General features: G+C 43.6%; 2 protein-coding genes across 4 annotated transcripts in view; one reads left to right on the top strand and one right to left on the bottom strand.

The window, feature by feature from the left end:
* Positions 1-3,076: 3,076 nt before the first annotated feature.
* acsm3 (acyl-CoA synthetase medium chain family member 3) lies at positions 3,077-13,417 on the bottom strand. Of its 2 annotated transcripts, XM_046321415.1 has the most exons (14): positions 12,989-13,415; positions 12,467-12,673; positions 11,786-11,996; positions 10,905-11,112; positions 10,437-10,580; positions 9,121-9,277; positions 7,782-7,861; positions 7,568-7,691; positions 7,410-7,490; positions 7,179-7,280; positions 6,682-6,809; positions 4,161-4,260; positions 3,631-3,750; positions 3,077-3,523 (listed from the first exon to the last, which is right to left on the bottom strand). In XM_046321415.1, the coding sequence occupies exons 2-14, from the start codon at positions 12,671-12,673 to the stop codon at positions 3,437-3,439; spliced, it is 1,749 nt and encodes a 582-aa protein (XP_046177371.1). In that variant the 5' UTR covers positions 12,989-13,415; the 3' UTR covers positions 3,077-3,436. The 2 variants fall into 2 exon arrangements, with proteins under 2 accessions (XP_046177371.1, XP_046177372.1); XM_046321416.1 differs by lacking the exon at positions 7,179-7,280 and having other exon boundaries at positions 12,989-13,417.
* A 4-nt stretch (positions 13,418-13,421) lies between these two features.
* The window catches only part of ece2a (endothelin converting enzyme 2a), a 239,076-nt gene continuing 235,913 nt past the window's right edge, over positions 13,422-16,584 (top strand). The window contains exons 1-2 of one of the 2 annotated variants that reach the window (XM_046321418.1): positions 13,422-13,587; positions 13,937-14,113. In XM_046321418.1, coding sequence (XP_046177374.1) covers positions 13,954-14,113 — 160 coding nt within the window. In that variant the 5' untranslated portion in view covers positions 13,422-13,587; positions 13,937-13,953. Of the gene's footprint in view, positions 13,588-13,913; positions 14,114-16,584 lie in introns of both variants that reach the window. The other variant, XM_046321417.1, reaches the window with a different exon arrangement.

The raw sequence follows: 16,584 nt of genomic DNA, 5'->3' as shown, positions 1-16,584 counted from the left end.
TTCTGAACATACACCTCACACTGACATTAGGCTGCTTTCTGAACATACACCTCACACTGACATTAAGCTGCTTTCTGAACATACACCTCACACTGACATTAGGCTGCTTTCTGAACATACACCTGACACTGACATTAGGCTGCTTTCTGAACATACACCTGACACTGACATTAGGCTGCTTTCTGAACATACACCTCACACTGACATTAGGCTGCTTTCTGAACATACACCTGACACTGACATTAGGCTGCTTTCTGAACATACACCTGACATTAGGCTGCTTTCTGAACATACACCTGACACTGACATTAGGCTGCTTTCTGAACATACACCTGACACTGACATTAGGCTGCTTTCTGAACATACACCTCACACTGACATTAGGCTGCTTTCTGAACATACACCTGACACTGACATTAGGCTGCTTTCTGAACATACACCTCACACTGACATTAAGCTGCTTTCTGAACATACACCTCACACTGACATTAGGCTGCTTTCTGAACATACACCTGACATTAGGCTGCTTTCTGAACATACACCTCACACTGACATTAAGCTGCTTTCTGAACATACACCTCACACTGACATTAGGCTGCTTTCTGAACATACACCTCACACTGACATTAGGCTGCTTTCTGAACATACACCTGACACTGACATTAGGCTGCTTTCTGAACATACACCTGACACTGACATTAGGCTGCTTTCTGAACATACACCTGACATTAGGCTGCTTTCTGAACATACACCTGACACTGACATTAGGCTGCTTTCTGAACATACACCTGACACTGACATTAGGCTGCTTTCTGAACATACACCTCACACTGACATTAGGCTGCTTTCTGAACATACACCTGACACTGACATTAGGCTGCTTTCTGAACATACACCTCACACTGACATTAAGCTGCTTTCTGAACATACACCTCACACTGACATTAGGCTGCTTTCTGAACATACACCTGACATTAGGCTGCTTTCTGAACATACACCTCACACTGACATTAAGCTGCTTTCTGAACATACACCTCACACTGACATTAGGCTGCTTTCTGAACATACACCTCACACTGACATTAGGCTGCTTTCTGAACATACACCTGACACTGACATTAGGCTGCTTTCTGAACATACACCTGACATTAGGCTGCTTTCTGAACATACACCTGACACTGACATTAGGCTGCTTTCTGAACATACACCTCACACTGACATTAGGCTGCTTTCTGAACATACACCTCACACTGACATTAGGCTGCTTTCTGAACATACACCTGACATTAGGCTGCTTTCTGAACATACACCTGACACTGACATTAGGCTGCTTTCTGAACATACACCTGACACTGACATTAGGCTGCTTTCTGAACATACACCTCACACTGACATTAGGCTGGAGGCTATACGGTGTAAACTTGAAGTATAGACGTAAACCACATCACAGCTCTGACAAGGCTTCTTTAATCCTAACCCTAACCCTAACCCTAAACCACATCACAGCTCTGACAAGGCTTCTTTAACCAGGCTGTGTCACATCCGGCCGTGATTGGGAGTCCCATAGGGCGGCGCACCATTGGCCCAGCATCGTCCGGGTTAGGCCGTCATTGTAAAGAAGAATTTGTTCTTAACTGACTTGCCTAGTTATATAAAGGTTAAATAAAAACATACGAAAAATGTAAGCGAGTAATTGCAGTCAGCTTGTTCCGTGTGAAAACCTCCCCGTGTGGTGGAGCCCTGTTTCGTCTGCGTTGGGTCCTCTCTGCTGCACACTGCTATGTACCGTGAGTCTGTATGTATAGCATCGAATGGTCCCTGCCAAGAGGACTGGGATTTATGGCACAGGAGGTTACTGGTTCAAGCTTAACTTTCCAAGTCCCTCTACAGTCTGGTATGCTTTTCTCCAAACCCAAAGACCCTCCAGGATGACGGTGGACCTGGGCAGTGAGGGATCAGAGGATGACGGTGGACCTGGGCAGTGAGGGATCGTTGGTGAGAGGTCAGAGGATGACGGTGGACCTGGGCAGTGAGGGCTCGTTGGTGAGGGGTCAGAGAATGAAGGTGGACCTGGACAGTGAGGGGTCAGAGGATGGCGGTGGACCTGGGCAGTGAGGGGTCAGAGGATGACGGTGGACCTGGGCAGTGAGGGGTCAGAGGATGACGGTGGACCTGGGCAGTGAGGGGTCAGAGGATGACGGTGGACCTGGGCAGTGAGGGGTCAGAGGATGACGGTGGATCTGGGCAGTGAGGGGTCAGAGGATGACGGTGGACCTGGGCAGTGAGGGGTCAGAGGATGACGGTGGACCTGGGCAGTGAGGGATCGTTGGTGAGGGGTCAAAAGATTCGGGAGGGCCAAATCTGCAGACCCACGTCGTATAAAACCAGTTGATCAAGGTACAGGCCACTCACACACTGGGAAACTCAGTTTGAATCATGGATCGCCACTAAATCAATGGCCCAGTCCCTGAGAAGGATGTACTGATTGAGATAAGATAGGAAATCTTGCTTCCACTTAGCTAATGACCTGCAGATTAGAAACTAGACAAGAGAGAAAAGACATGTACATCGCATTAAAGTATTCACACAGGGCCAGTCTCTCTTTTCTGTAGGGGGACTCAGGTTGGCCTCTGGTGGGTCGTACCATGCTGTTAGGGGTGGTGTCCTGGGGCGTGGGCTGTGGTATGCTCCAGTACCCAGGGGTCTACCTGGACTGCACACTGTAATCAACACCAACAAGTGTGTGAAGCAGAACATGCAGTGAACTAGAATCTTCAGTAGAAGACCTCCGAGGATCATTGGATAATCAAAACAGGTTTGTACAGAAATAGATGTTGATTTCCTTAATATTATTACTTTGCTTTGGGCCTTAATTTGTCTAGTAAATCACTGCTGCTGTTCATGGAATAACACACACACACACACGCACGCACACGCACACACACACACACACACACACACACACACACACACACACACACACACACACACACACACACACACACACACACACACACACACACACACACACACACACACACACACACACACACACACACACACACACACACAGTGCTGTAATATATTGAATCAAAAGTTTATTCTTCAAGTTTCATACCAGTGTGAAGTAGCTATTCATGCAATGACGGAGACAAATAGAAAATGACATGTGCCATTCATTTCACAGATGTTTTGATTCATTTTCACATTTTAAATTTAGTCATTTAACAGTCGCTCTTATCCAGAGCAACTTACAGTTAGTGCATTCATCTTAAGATAGCTAGGTGGGACAACCACATATCACCGTCACAGTAAGGACATTTTTCCTCAATTCAGTAGTTATCAGCAAAGTCTGTGCTAGTAGGAAAAGAAAGAAACAGACTATATTCTGTTCACTGTTCCAATAAGAAGGTAAACAGATGATCCTCAAACCCATTCAGGATCTTCCCCATTCTTTGTTCCTGAGCTCCACTCTCCTGATTTTACCACTAACTGTCTTTGGTAGCTGTTCCACAAACTCTACCTGTGAAGACGAGAAAAGTCAAATTACCTTATTTTTTGCCTTCTAATAGATATTGATCAAGCTTTTTTTTCCAACAATAAATAGCTTTACAAAAGAATAACAATTACCTTGCGTGGATACTTGTACGGTGCAGTAACTTTCTTCACATACGTCTGTAATTCTTTCTTAAGTTGATCTTGGTCTTGAGATTTGTACTCTGCTGTTAGAACAACAAATGCCTTCACAACCTGGGAAGATGGAGGGCATATTAACTGGGTTGTTTTATGTAACCTTTAATTAACCTTTATGTAACCTTTATTTAACCTTTATTTAACTTGGCAAGTCAGTGAAGAACAAATTCTTATTTACAACGACGGCCTCCCCTAAACCGGACGACGCTGGCCCAATTGTGCGCCGCCCTATGGGACTCCCAATCACGGCCAGTTGTGATACAGCCTGGAATGACCGCTGCGCCACTCGGGAGCCCAATTATAGTGCAGTCGCTATGAATGATTTTGGGATTGAAGCAAATATAGGTTCATTTATAGAGATCTAACCAACAAGATAGTCCCTAGCTCTGAAATCATCTGACTGCTTTGATTCTGGGTGAGGATGACCTATTACTTTAATGGATTTGATTGATTCATCCATACTGTACCTCTCCTCTGATAGGGTCAGGGCTGCTGACCACGGCTGACTCAGCCACGGCCTGGTGTTCAATCAAAGCGTTCTCCACCTCAAATGGACCAATACGGTACCTAAACAAACCCAGACTAGGACTTTAGTCCTATTCAGACAGGATTAGTTTCACTACGAATACAGTACCTATTCAAACCCAGACTTTAGTCCTATTCAGACAGGATTAGTTTCACTACGAATACGGTACCTAAATAACCAACCCAGACTTTAGTCCTATTCAAACGCAGACTTTAGTCCTATTCAGACAGGATTAGTTTCACTACGAATACGGTACCTATACAAACAACACAGACTTTAGTCCTATTCAGACAGGATTAGTTTCACTACGAATACGGTACCTAAATAACCAACCCAGACTTTAGCCCTATTCAGACAGGATTAGTTTCATTACGAATACGGTACCTAAATAACCAACCCAGACTTTAGCCCTATTCAGACAGGATTAGTTTCACTACAAATACGGTACCTAAACCAACCCAGACTTTAGCCCTATTCAGACAGGATTAGTTTTACTACGAATACGGTACCTAAATAACCAACCCAGACTTTAGCCCTATTCAGACAGGATTAGTTTCACTACGAATACGGTACCTAAATAACCAACCCAGACTTTAGCCCTATTCAGACAGGATTAGTTTCACTACGAATACGGTACCTATACAAACAACCCAGACTTTAGTCCTATTCAGACAGGATTAGTTTCACTACGAATACAGTACCTATACAAACCCAGACTTTAGTCCTATTCAGACAGGATTAGTTTTACTACGAATACAGTACCTATTCAAACCCAGACTTTAGTCCTATTCAGACAGGATTAGTTTCACTACGAATACGGTACCTATACAAACCCAGACTTTAGTCCTATTCAGACAGGATTAGTTTTACTAGGGGAGGTCGTGTAATGTAATGATGTGCACGAGCACAAAACACCACATCTGTAATTTTAGTCCTGTCCGAATCTGCCAGTCATTTCTACATGGCAGGAGAGTAACAATCCCAGCCAGAGTAACCTACTGTTTTTTGGCGAACTCCAAGGTCCTTGGATAACGCTCGTCCTGTGCGAATCGACATCCCTGAGAAATGTCTGAGTTTGACAGGTGTTGCTCGCTCACGGTTTGAGCAAGAAAACAATAACTGATTGGATAAATTGAACTAAGTGCTGCGCATAAAGTGATATATAAATGTCCTACATGTATCATCAACTTTCACAGTGAATGCTTTTGTTTATATATTTTGTGATTATGAATTGAATATTGTCAAATGCATCTGTAAAAAAATATTGGGCCTATTTGAAGCAAAAGTTGCTGTTAATAGATCGCAAAGCAGCATAGAACTGACCTAAACATTTGGAAATGATAAATTAACTTTCTCATCCATAGCCTTAAAACACATCTCAGGTGCACGTGCACTGTTTAGCTCACATCTGAAGGCTCGGGGGCATTTAGGACGTACTACAGATTGCTGATATATTCTAATGATTATGATGATACTTCCTCAATTCAAATATTATGGCGACACTACATCAAAGCTGGTTTGGTTTAGAAACTTGGGAACCAAGCTGGCGTTATCAGTGTGCCGGTATCACCTGGACATGTTGCAATATCTTCACACCTAGAATAAAAACCTCCAGGCTTCCGTTATAACTGTCCATTTATTGAAAACAAGTCATAAATACAGGGGGCAGTTTGGAAAACACTAATCCTGTCCGAATCGTCCTTCGGAATAACGGACATTCTGGAGTAATAATTACATAACCAACGTTCTCTAGTAATACTTGTCCCGGGCGAATAGGGGGATAGTCAACTAAACATTTTTGTTACGTTTTCCAGACTCAGATTGAGCTTATTCATCAACTGAGAAGAACTTTAAATTGACATTTGTGCCCCATAGATATAGATATAGGTATAGATATAGGTTGAGTTCCTGCCCGACTACATTGCTGAGACATGGCAGATCTTACAACACCTAGATAGGTATTTAACATGTCAGCTAATGCTGCATTCGTAATGAAGAGGAAAGTGGGAATTTACACATAAAACTGGGAGACTAGTTGGAAACTATCATCCTGAGCTCCCACATAGTGACCCCTGACCTCACCTACTAAGGAAATGACCTCGATAACAACATTTTCGGCAGTTAAATGCAACAAAACATTATTTATAAAAACAATGTATTAATATAGTTTTTGAACACCATAAGTTGTTTACAAGCATGATAGCTGTATTTTTATTTGAGTGTTTAATCAGCTATTTGGCCATTAGCCAATCGGGGTTTCTCAACAAGTTCAAAGCACGTGAACGCATCCAATTGGTATTTACAACTGATAAATTCCCACCTCTCACTTGGTTACGAATGCAGCATAATGACATAGCAATCTAATTCCCAACTGCACAGTCGATGATGTGGCACGCAACCATTGGTTGATGCAATGCAAGGCCTGCAAATCTAGTCGGGCAGGAAGTCGACCATAGTGTTACCCAGCTGACAGGATGACGTCATCAGCTCGACCCACGAACCACAAGTAGTCGTCCTCATCCATGACACCCCTGTCTCCAGTCAGGTAGAAGTCCCCAACATAGCACTCTGCTGTTCGATCAGGGTCACCCTGCATACATGTGGATACAAATATTACAATATTAAGATGCAAGAAAACAAAACAAGTCTCAATGTATTTCAGAAGGTTCAAATCAATATCAAAATTGAAGGACTAGTCAGTCAGTCAATCAATCAATCCAGGCTGTATCACAACCAGCTGTGATTGGGAGTCCCACAGGGCGGTGTACAACTGGCCCAGCGTCTTCCGGGGTAGGCCGTCATTGTAAAGAAGAATTTGTTCTTAACTGACTTGCCTGGTTAAATAAAGGTTAAATAAAATAAAAATCAATGATGTGGATATTTCATTAATTGCTATTGGAAGAAAACAGACAGGGAGACCAGGCGGCTAGTTGACTTGCAGTGAAGTGGTCGTACATACGGTGTATTCAGTAAACAGGGAAAAGGGCTTGTGTGGTTTCACTCTGATACCAAGGTTCCCCTCCACTCCTCTGGCCAAGACGTTACCGGCTTCATCTACGACCTGAGATAGGAACACAAATGCTGCCAATGTCCGCAGTTTGTATCAAAACGTGGAAACTTTATTGATTACACATTGATTCATGTTGATGGTTAAGCACACATTACACTGTTGTCTGTTGACTGCATATACCTGCACATCATACTCTGGTGAAGCCTTCCCAAAAGCCCCGGCTTTGATCTTCATGCCCTTAAAAGTACCAGCTATCAGTACCTGGAAGTGAAATGACAGAGAAACTAAGACCCCATTCTCGGTGCAACATTTTATCACCTCCAACTAGCTTAACTCACAGTTTCAGTTTGTCCATATCCTTCGTAGATGTCCAGTCCAGTGGCACTCCTCCACTTCTCCATCACCTCTGGGTTGATGGGTTCACCAGCACACAAACAATGCTGCAAGTTGCTGAAATTATAACTGACAAAAAAAAAGAGATCTCAGATGTCAATAACGATTTGGTTGTAATCTAAAAAGGATACATTATTTAATCAGTGTGTAAGCAAATACCTGGACATGTCCTCTTGCACTAGCATTCGATAAGCAGTCGGAGCCGTGCAGAATGTGGATATGGGGTAGCTGGAGAGTGTCTTCAAAGAAAAACACGTGAAATAACAACATTTCCCCACTACATTCAACCTAGCCACGACACACCTGCAGTGGAAGGCACAGAGGGGTTCTATGGAGTGAGAATGGACATGCAGGGCCCTCTAGTGGTCAAATGCAGTGGAAGACACAGAGAGGGGTTCTATGGAGTGAGAATGGACATGCAGGGCCCTCTAGTGGTCAAATGCAGTGGAAGACACAGAGAGGGGTTCTATGGAGTGAGAATGGACATGCAGGGCCCTCTAGTGGTCAAATGCAGTGGAAGACACGGAGAGGGGTTCTATGGAGTGGGAATGGACATGCAGGGCCCTCTAGTGGTCAAATGCAGTGGAAGACACAGAGAGGGGTTCTATGGAGTGAGAATGGACATGCAGGGCCCTCTAGTGGTCAAATGCAGTGGAAGACACAGAGAGGGGTTCTATGGAGTGGGAATGGACATGCAGGGCCCTCTAGTGGTCAAATGCAGTGGAAGACACAGAGAGGGATTCTATGGAGTGAGAATGGACATGCAGGGCCCTCTAGTGGTCAAATGCAGTGGAAGACACAGAGAGGGGTTCTATGGAGTGGGAATGGACATGCAGGGCCCTCTAGTGGTCAAATGCAGTGGAAGACACAGAGAGGGGTTCTATGGAGTGAGAATGGACATGCAGGGCCCTCTAGTGGTCAAATGCAGTGGAAGACACAGAGAGGGGTTCTATGGAGTGGGAATGGACATGCAGGGCCCTCTAGTGGTCAAATGCAGTGGAAGACACAGAGAGGGGTTCTATGGAGTGAGAATGGACATGCAGGGCCCTCTAGTGGTCAAATGCAGTGGAAGACACAGAGAGGGGTTCTATGGAGTGGGAATGGACATGCAGGGCCCTCTAGTGGTCAAATGCAGTGGAAGACACAGAGAGGGGTTCTATGGAGTGAGAATGGACATGCAGGGCCCTCTAGTGGTCAAATGCAGTGGAAGACACAGAGAGGGGTTCTATGGAGTGAGAATGGACATGCAGGGCCCTCTAGTGGTCAAATGCAGTGGAAGACACAGAGAGGGGTTCTATGGAGTGAGAATGGACATCCAGGGCCCTCTAGTGGTCAAATGCAGTGGAAGACACAGAGAGGGGTTCTATGGAGTGAGAATGGACATGCAGTGCCTACAGATCTGAAGCAATCAACTTCCCTCAGATGTGCTGACATCAAAGATGTAAGGGAATAGGTGTTGTTTTCAGACCATATGGTGTATGAACACACACACACACACCTCCAGTACAGTGTGACTGTCGAAGCGGGGCATATGGTGGATGAAGACACAGGCTCCCTGGATCCAGGGGGCATAGACACTGCTCCAGGCAGACTTGGCCCAGCCTGTATCAGATGTGTTCCACAAGACATCCCTCTCCGTCAGGTCCAACCAGTACCTCCACACAGCCAGGAGGGAGGGAGTAGGACAGAGATAAACCCCAATTAGGGTTCAGTTCAATGGGTATTATGTCATGCTTCATGTTTTGTGTGACCCCAGGAAGAGTAGCTGCTGCTTTCACAACAGCAATTAGTCAGTGCAATCTAAGTTCAACCCATGTTATGGTTGTGGCATGGTTAGGTTATGGTTGTGATTATGTTATGGTTGTGGCGTGGTTATGTTATGGTTGTGATTATGTTATGGTTGTGGCGTAGTTGTGATTATGTTATGGTTGTGATTATGTTATGGTTGTGGTGTGGTTGTGATTATGCTATGTTTGTGGCGTGGTTATGGTTGTGATTATGTTATGGTTATGTTATGGTTGTGATTATGCTATGGTTGTGGTATGGTTATGGTTATGTTATGGTGTGATTATGTTTTGGTTGTGGCGTGGTTGTGATTATGTTATGGTTGTGGCGTGGTTATGATTATGTTATGGTTGTGGCGTGGTTATGGTTATGTTATGGTTATGTTATGGTTGTGGTTATGTTATGGTTTTGTGGCGTGGTTGTGGTTATGTTATGGTTGTGATTATGTTACGGTTTTGTGGTGTGGTTGTGATTATGTTATGGTTGTGGCATGGTTATGGTTATGTTATGGTTGTGGCGTGGTTGTGATTATGTTACGGTTTTGTGGTGTGGTTGTGATTATGTTATGGTTGTGGCATGGTTATGGTTGTGGCGTGGTTGTGATTATGTTATGGTTGTGGCGTGGTTGTGATTATGTTATGGTTGTGGCGTGGTTGTGATTATGTTATGGTTGTGGCGTGGTTGTGGTTATGGTTGTGATTATGTTATGAATGTGGTTATGTTATGGTTGTGGCGTGGTTGTGATTATGTTATGGTTATGGTTGTGATTATGTTATGATTTTGTGGCGTGGTTATGTTATGGTTGTGATTATGTTATGGTTGTGGTTATGTTATGGTTGTGATTATGTTATGGTTGTGGTTATGTTATGGTTGTGATTATGTTATGGTTGTGGCGTGGTTATGGTTATGTTATGGTTGTTGTGGCATGGTTATAGTTGTGTTGTGTTAGTGGTTATGATGATGTTGAAGTAATCTCTCGTGGACAGACTATGTAAACATGTTAACTGAGATGAATGTTGTCGGACCTACCTTCCGTTGACAGTGAGGCCTATCCCATAGCTGCTGTGGCTGTGTTGGGTCATCTTAGGTGACCCTGTGGTCCCACTGGTGAAGAAGATGGTCATAGGGTCATCACTGCGAGTCTTCACACACTCATGGTCGCTGGACGCATTCCTATGGAGAGAGTTTGGTCAGTACAGAGATGCTGAAAGTAACAAGCAAGATGTAGATAGATCAGACACAGTGAACTGGAGCCATTATGATCCCATCCAGACCAAACCAATAGATCAGACACAGTGAACTGGAGCCATTATGATCCCATTCAGACCAAACCAATAGATCAGACACAGTGAACTGGAGCCATTATGATCCCATTCAGACCAAACCAATAGATCAGACACAGTGAACTGGAGCCATTATGATCCCATCCAAAACAAATTGGTCACATACACATATTTAAGTGTCTTTGGAATTTTTGCTGACCTAAGTTATCTTTACCTCACCAGATCTCCAAAGTTCTTCCAGCCCTCTCTCTTGGTGGGGGACACCAGTATTTTGTGCTGCAGGCTGGAGCACTGAGAGGCCACGGCATCGAGCAGGGGGGCCAGGGACTCGTCTGTGATGACACAGCGGGCCCCGGAGGTCTGCAGCCGGTGGAGGATGTCCCTGGCTGTCAGCTGAGAGGTACCTGGCAGCAGTACTGTTCCTGTGAAGGACACGGGATTCACCAGGGATAGGAGATTTTCCTGAAGGGAAATCTTGTGGCCCTAGTCATAGCTAATGCATGGCACTGGAATAAATAAAGATGTACATTTCTCCTGTTCAGGTCAGGAGATCAGATAGTACACCCGGCTCTAGGCATCACATTTATATTGATTTTTAAAATTAATTTAGCAGCTTGTCTCAAAAACTATTTCAATTGTATTGCCCCAAACATATCTATCTGATAGCATTATGTCTGGACTAGTGGTATTCAAAGTCAGGGTCGACGGGGGATTTCAGTGGGGTCGACAAATAAAAAATGGTTTGATTTTGGGGGGGATCCAAAAATGAAGAGGACAGATTATTTTATGGGAACAAAATACAAATGTTATTGAAAAATATCATTTGACAAATAAAATTGTACTAAGTAAGTAAATACATGTACGTATTGGTTCTCTTAGAGCAGTTATTCCCAAAGGCAAAGCTGCCGGGGGTATGCCAAATAAAAATGTGAATCACCAGATTTTCTAGTGACAAAAATTGGGTCCCCAGAAATTCTGGGGAAAAAAATGTGGTCCCCGCTGAAAAAGTTTCAATATCACTGGTCTAGACAATGCAATTTTGATTCAATCTATTATGAAGTCTTGGATTTCTGGATTAGATATTTTCTAGCTTACCGGTTCTGAGACAGGCCACATTGACGAGCCACCACTCTGGAACCCTGGGTAGTACCAGAAACACCCGGTCCTGCTGGTTGAGACCACAGGCACCTGACAGAACATTGGCCAGTCTTCTGGAATGGAAGCCCAGCTCCTCAAAACTCCACCTCACCTCCTGCTTTCTGTCATTCACCCACCAGAAGGCAGGGTTAGATCCTTTCTCTCCTTTCTGAAATAAACCATGGTGATTTCACATTTACATTTGAGTTTATCTGAAACCGTAAAGTTTAACGTAGAACATATCCCTCTGCCAATATGAATGATATGTCAACTATCCTGCTACCTAAAGGCGGTCATCATAATGATGATGTCATAACACTGACATAACAGTTATAACAACTATGTCACAGTCAGAGGGTTCAAGTCAAGTGTTACCATTTTTTCATTCCCCCATGATAATATATGCAACGGACAGTGCTTGACTTGGGGAGGAGCTCACCTGAGTAGAGTACCGGCAGCTCAAATGTTCTTCTGCTTGAGCTCCTGTTCCTCTTATAGAATACTAGCTCAATGTATTGTGGAGCTCCTGCACCTAAATATAAACAGTACTGGCACCAAAAACGAGTACTGGAACCTATTTCATCCAAGTCAAGCACTGGAAATGAAAGTTGAAGGTTAGATAAACAAGGTATACTCTACCTTTTCTTTCTCTGCCCACACATCAAGCACATCTTCTGCAAAGTTGAAGTACTCTGGTATCTGGGGGCTGTATTGTTGTTTGATACTCTCATAGCCAGTAAAGTTTTGAGGAGGAGATACCCTATGTCCATGGATCTGACATTTACAGTTACTTGGGAATATACTGAGTGCCTTCAGTTGAAAGGACACTTTCCCAATGGCCCTCATCTGCAAAGGAAGAAAAAAAACACTACTTAAGTATTTACGTAATACTTGTAGATGCAGTAGAAACAATACTGTTTAGAGCAAGAACAATCTCTTTCTCTCATTTTATGCATCATGCAAATGACTTTGAAGACATTCTTTCCAGTTATATTAAAGCCATTCAGTAGAGACAAATTGTGCAACTAGTATTTTTATGCCAACAGTTGACAAGCAGATAAGAACACTGTGCAGAACGTATACAATTGATACATTAAGGTATCATTAAGTATCACGCTTGGAAAGTATCATGCTGAAGATTAAACTCCTCTCAAACCCTACCTCTAAAATCGTCGTGTTGTTTGCGGTTTATGTTGCTCTGTCTGCGGGCTGAAAATAAGGATTGGCGCCCAAGAAATGTCTCCATAAAGGGTCGAGTGAAAAGGAAGGAATACTTGGGTTCAACCCCGACACAGGGAGAGAACTGTTCATTCCATGACCTGAATGGGTGAACTATTCAAATCTCCAGGAAGTAGGCGTGGTGTTATAAATGCACATGTAAAAGTTAAAACGTGTTTACTTATTTACACAACAATTGAAAGGAAACCACTAATATGTTTCAGACCAAAATTAGAGTAATATGACACGGACGGACATGAATGAAAGTGAAGACATTGTCACAACAGTAGTAGGCAATGTCGCAGACTTTTACCGGGTGCAGATACAGCTGATCCTGCTACACTGTAACGTCGGTTCCTCAGACTTGATCAGATGGGATATCATTGCCCCAGGATGCTTTGCGCGGAGTGTATGACGGAAGGTTTCCTGCGAGCAACACGTGGAATATGGATAACGCTCCAATGAACAGCTAGCCTATATGTTCCTTTCATTTCAAATGATTTTCATGAAAACTCCCTGCAGTGAGGACCTAACTGACTGACGTAAGCGAACAAGAGTTTACAATGTCACATGGGCATTCAGCGTAAAATGTAGCTGGATAGATAGATGGCTATGGCTACATAGTGATGATCATAGACAGTACTGTATGTAAACACGTTGTGGTATTGTCGTTGGTTTAGACGAGCACAGCCACAACCTGTGACAGTCATCATAACATAACACTCTCAACAGTCTAGTTAATTACATTGATCTATAATCAACTCAGCAATGCTATTCACAACATAAGGGTGACTGACGAAATAATGTATGTTCCATTTGTATACAGAAAAGCATAAATTCTGTTTTAATCTCTATACATTGTGTATAGCTATCATTGCATTCCTTGTACAGTGAGGGACAGCGTGGGGATGGAGTATCTACCCGACCGTAACTCCAGGTATAAAGACGTGGACTACTGGGATGAGAGGTACAAGACAGAGAAGTCGTTTGAATGGTTCGGAGACTTCTCCAAGTTCCAGCATCTACTTCAGCGTCACGTCATGAAGGACGATGCCATCCTTGTGCTTGGTATGTGTTCTGACCTTACTTGCCTACTTGTCTTTATTTCTGAAGAAATATTGGACATTGTGAAAATTACATTCGTGAAGACCTTACTGCATCAATGGAATATTCGTCTCATCATTTCGTAATTTATTTGGAAAGAGGGGAACAGGGCTTTATAACGCGACAGACCACAAGATGGCGCTGTAAGACAACGTTTGAACATGTCCATGTTCAGTATCGTCATAATATTATAATCCCGTCCCTTGCAAATTCTTCAGCCCCTGAATTACATCATTATACAGAAGTGGTTGAAAGTCATTTGTAGAGATTGTTGTACCTAGGTTTTGTACCTATTCAGTGCTTGATATGCATGCTTAATATACATTAATTTGAGCTACAAACACTTGCTGTTCAGCACACATCTGGATACTTTGACATGTGCATTCAGATTGCAAAATGATAGCCACGCTGCCCGTTATTGGAATGTACGTCATAAACAGCATGGCTAGAGTATATATTACTGTTGTTAGCTATCCTTCAAACATTACCCAAGCACTTGTTTTGCCACTACATTGCAGATATTGTATTCGTCCCAGTAGTTAAAGTGGTTCCTTGTGGAATATTATAGAATGTAACTGTCAGTTGATGTTGACAAAGGTGTTAGACATGGTTGCATTATTTTGATGGAATATCCCTCACAAAACGGTTTGATAGAGCCCCGGAGGAATATTATTAACCCAGTGCAGAGGATTCCAAAGCCAACCTTGCTGATATAATTGTTTCCCTGGTTTGAAGTGTTGTACTGTAGTTGCAGTGACCATGCGGAGGCTTAGGGGGGCGCTGTTGCTAGTGCTCTGTTGTCAGTCACTGTAGGGTCCCTGTTTATGGATGCGCAGCAGAGCAGCACCGGTAAGACCGGTGTTGTCAGGACCTAGGCACAAGGCTCGCACTCCTCCACGGAAATCTCCTGTCATTCTCTCCTGTAGTTTTTCTCATCTTTCACTTGACTCTGGGATCAAAAAGGCTCATTTAAATGTTTTATTTGATTTATTTCACCTTTATTTAACCTTTATTTAACCAGGTAGGCAAGTAGAGAACGAGTTCTCATTTACAATTGCGACCTGGCCAAGATAAAGCAAAGTAGTGTGAACAGACAACACAGAGTTACACAAGGAGTAAACAAACAAGTCAATAACACAGGGGGAAAAAAGTCTATATACATTGTGTGCAAAAGGCATGAGGAGGTAGGCGAATAATTACCATTTAGCAGATTAACACTGGAGTGATAAATGATCAGATGGTGAAGTGCAGGTAGAGATACTGGTGTGCAAAAGAGCAGAAAAGTAAATAAATAAAAACAGTATGGGGATGAGGTAGGTCAATTGGGTGGGCTATTTACAGATGGACTATGTACAGCTGTAGCGATCGGATATCTGCTCAGATAGTGGTGACCAGTGAGCTGAGATAAGGGGGTACTTTATCTAGCAGGGTCTTGTAGATGACCTGGAGCCAGTGGGTTTGGCGACGAGTATGAAGCGAGGGCCAGCCAACGAGAGCATACAGGTCGCAGTGGTGGGTAGTATATGGGGCTTTGGTGACAAAACGGATGGCACAGTGATAGACTACATCCAATTTATTGAGTAGGGTATTGGAGGCTATTTTGTAAATGACATCACCAAAGTCGAGGATCGGTAGGATGGTCAGTTTTAGGAGGGTATGTTTGACAGCATGAGTGAAGGAGGCTTTGTTGCGAAATAGGAAGCCAATTCTAGATTTAACTTTGGATTGGAGATGTTTGATGTGAGTCTGGAAGGAGAGTTTACATTCTAACCAGACACCTAGGTATTTGTAGTTGTCCACGTATTCTAAGTCAGAACCGTCCAGATTAGTGATGCTGGATGGGCGGGCAGGAGCAGGCAGCGATCGGTTGAAGAATGCATTTAGTTTTACTTGTATTTAAGAGCAATTGGAGGCCACAGAAGGAGAGTTGTATGGCATTGAAGCTTGCCTGGAGGTTAGTTATTAACACAGTGTCCAAAGAAGGGCCAGAAGTACACAGAATGGTGTCATCTGCGTAGAGGTGGATCAGAGACTCACCAGCAGCAAGAGCAGCAAGAACGGCATCATTGATGTATACAGAGAAGAGAGTCGGCACGAGAATTGAACCCTGTGGCAACCTCGTATAGACTGCCAGAGGTCCGGACAACAGGCCCTCCGATTTGACACACTGAACTCTATCAGAGTAGTAGTTGGTGAACCAGGCGAGGAATTCATTTGAGAAACCAAGGCTACCGATTCTGCCGATGAGGATGTGGTGATTGACAGAGTCGAAAGCCTTGGCCAGGTCAATGAATACGGCTGCACAGTATTGTTTCTTATCGATGGCGGTTAAGATATCGTTTAGGACCTTGAGTGTGGGTGAGGTGCACCCATGACCAGCTCTGAAACCAGATTGCACAGCGGAGAATGTACGGTGGGATTCGAAATGGTCGGTA

The sequence above is a fragment of the Oncorhynchus gorbuscha genome, linkage group LG22 (assembly GCF_021184085.1).
Source record: "Oncorhynchus gorbuscha isolate QuinsamMale2020 ecotype Even-year linkage group LG22, OgorEven_v1.0, whole genome shotgun sequence".
In the NCBI taxonomy this organism is placed as follows: Eukaryota; Metazoa; Chordata; class Actinopteri; order Salmoniformes; family Salmonidae; genus Oncorhynchus; species Oncorhynchus gorbuscha.
The sequence above is the reverse complement of the archived record's forward strand: the minus strand, read 5'-3'. Positions and strand labels throughout refer to the sequence as shown.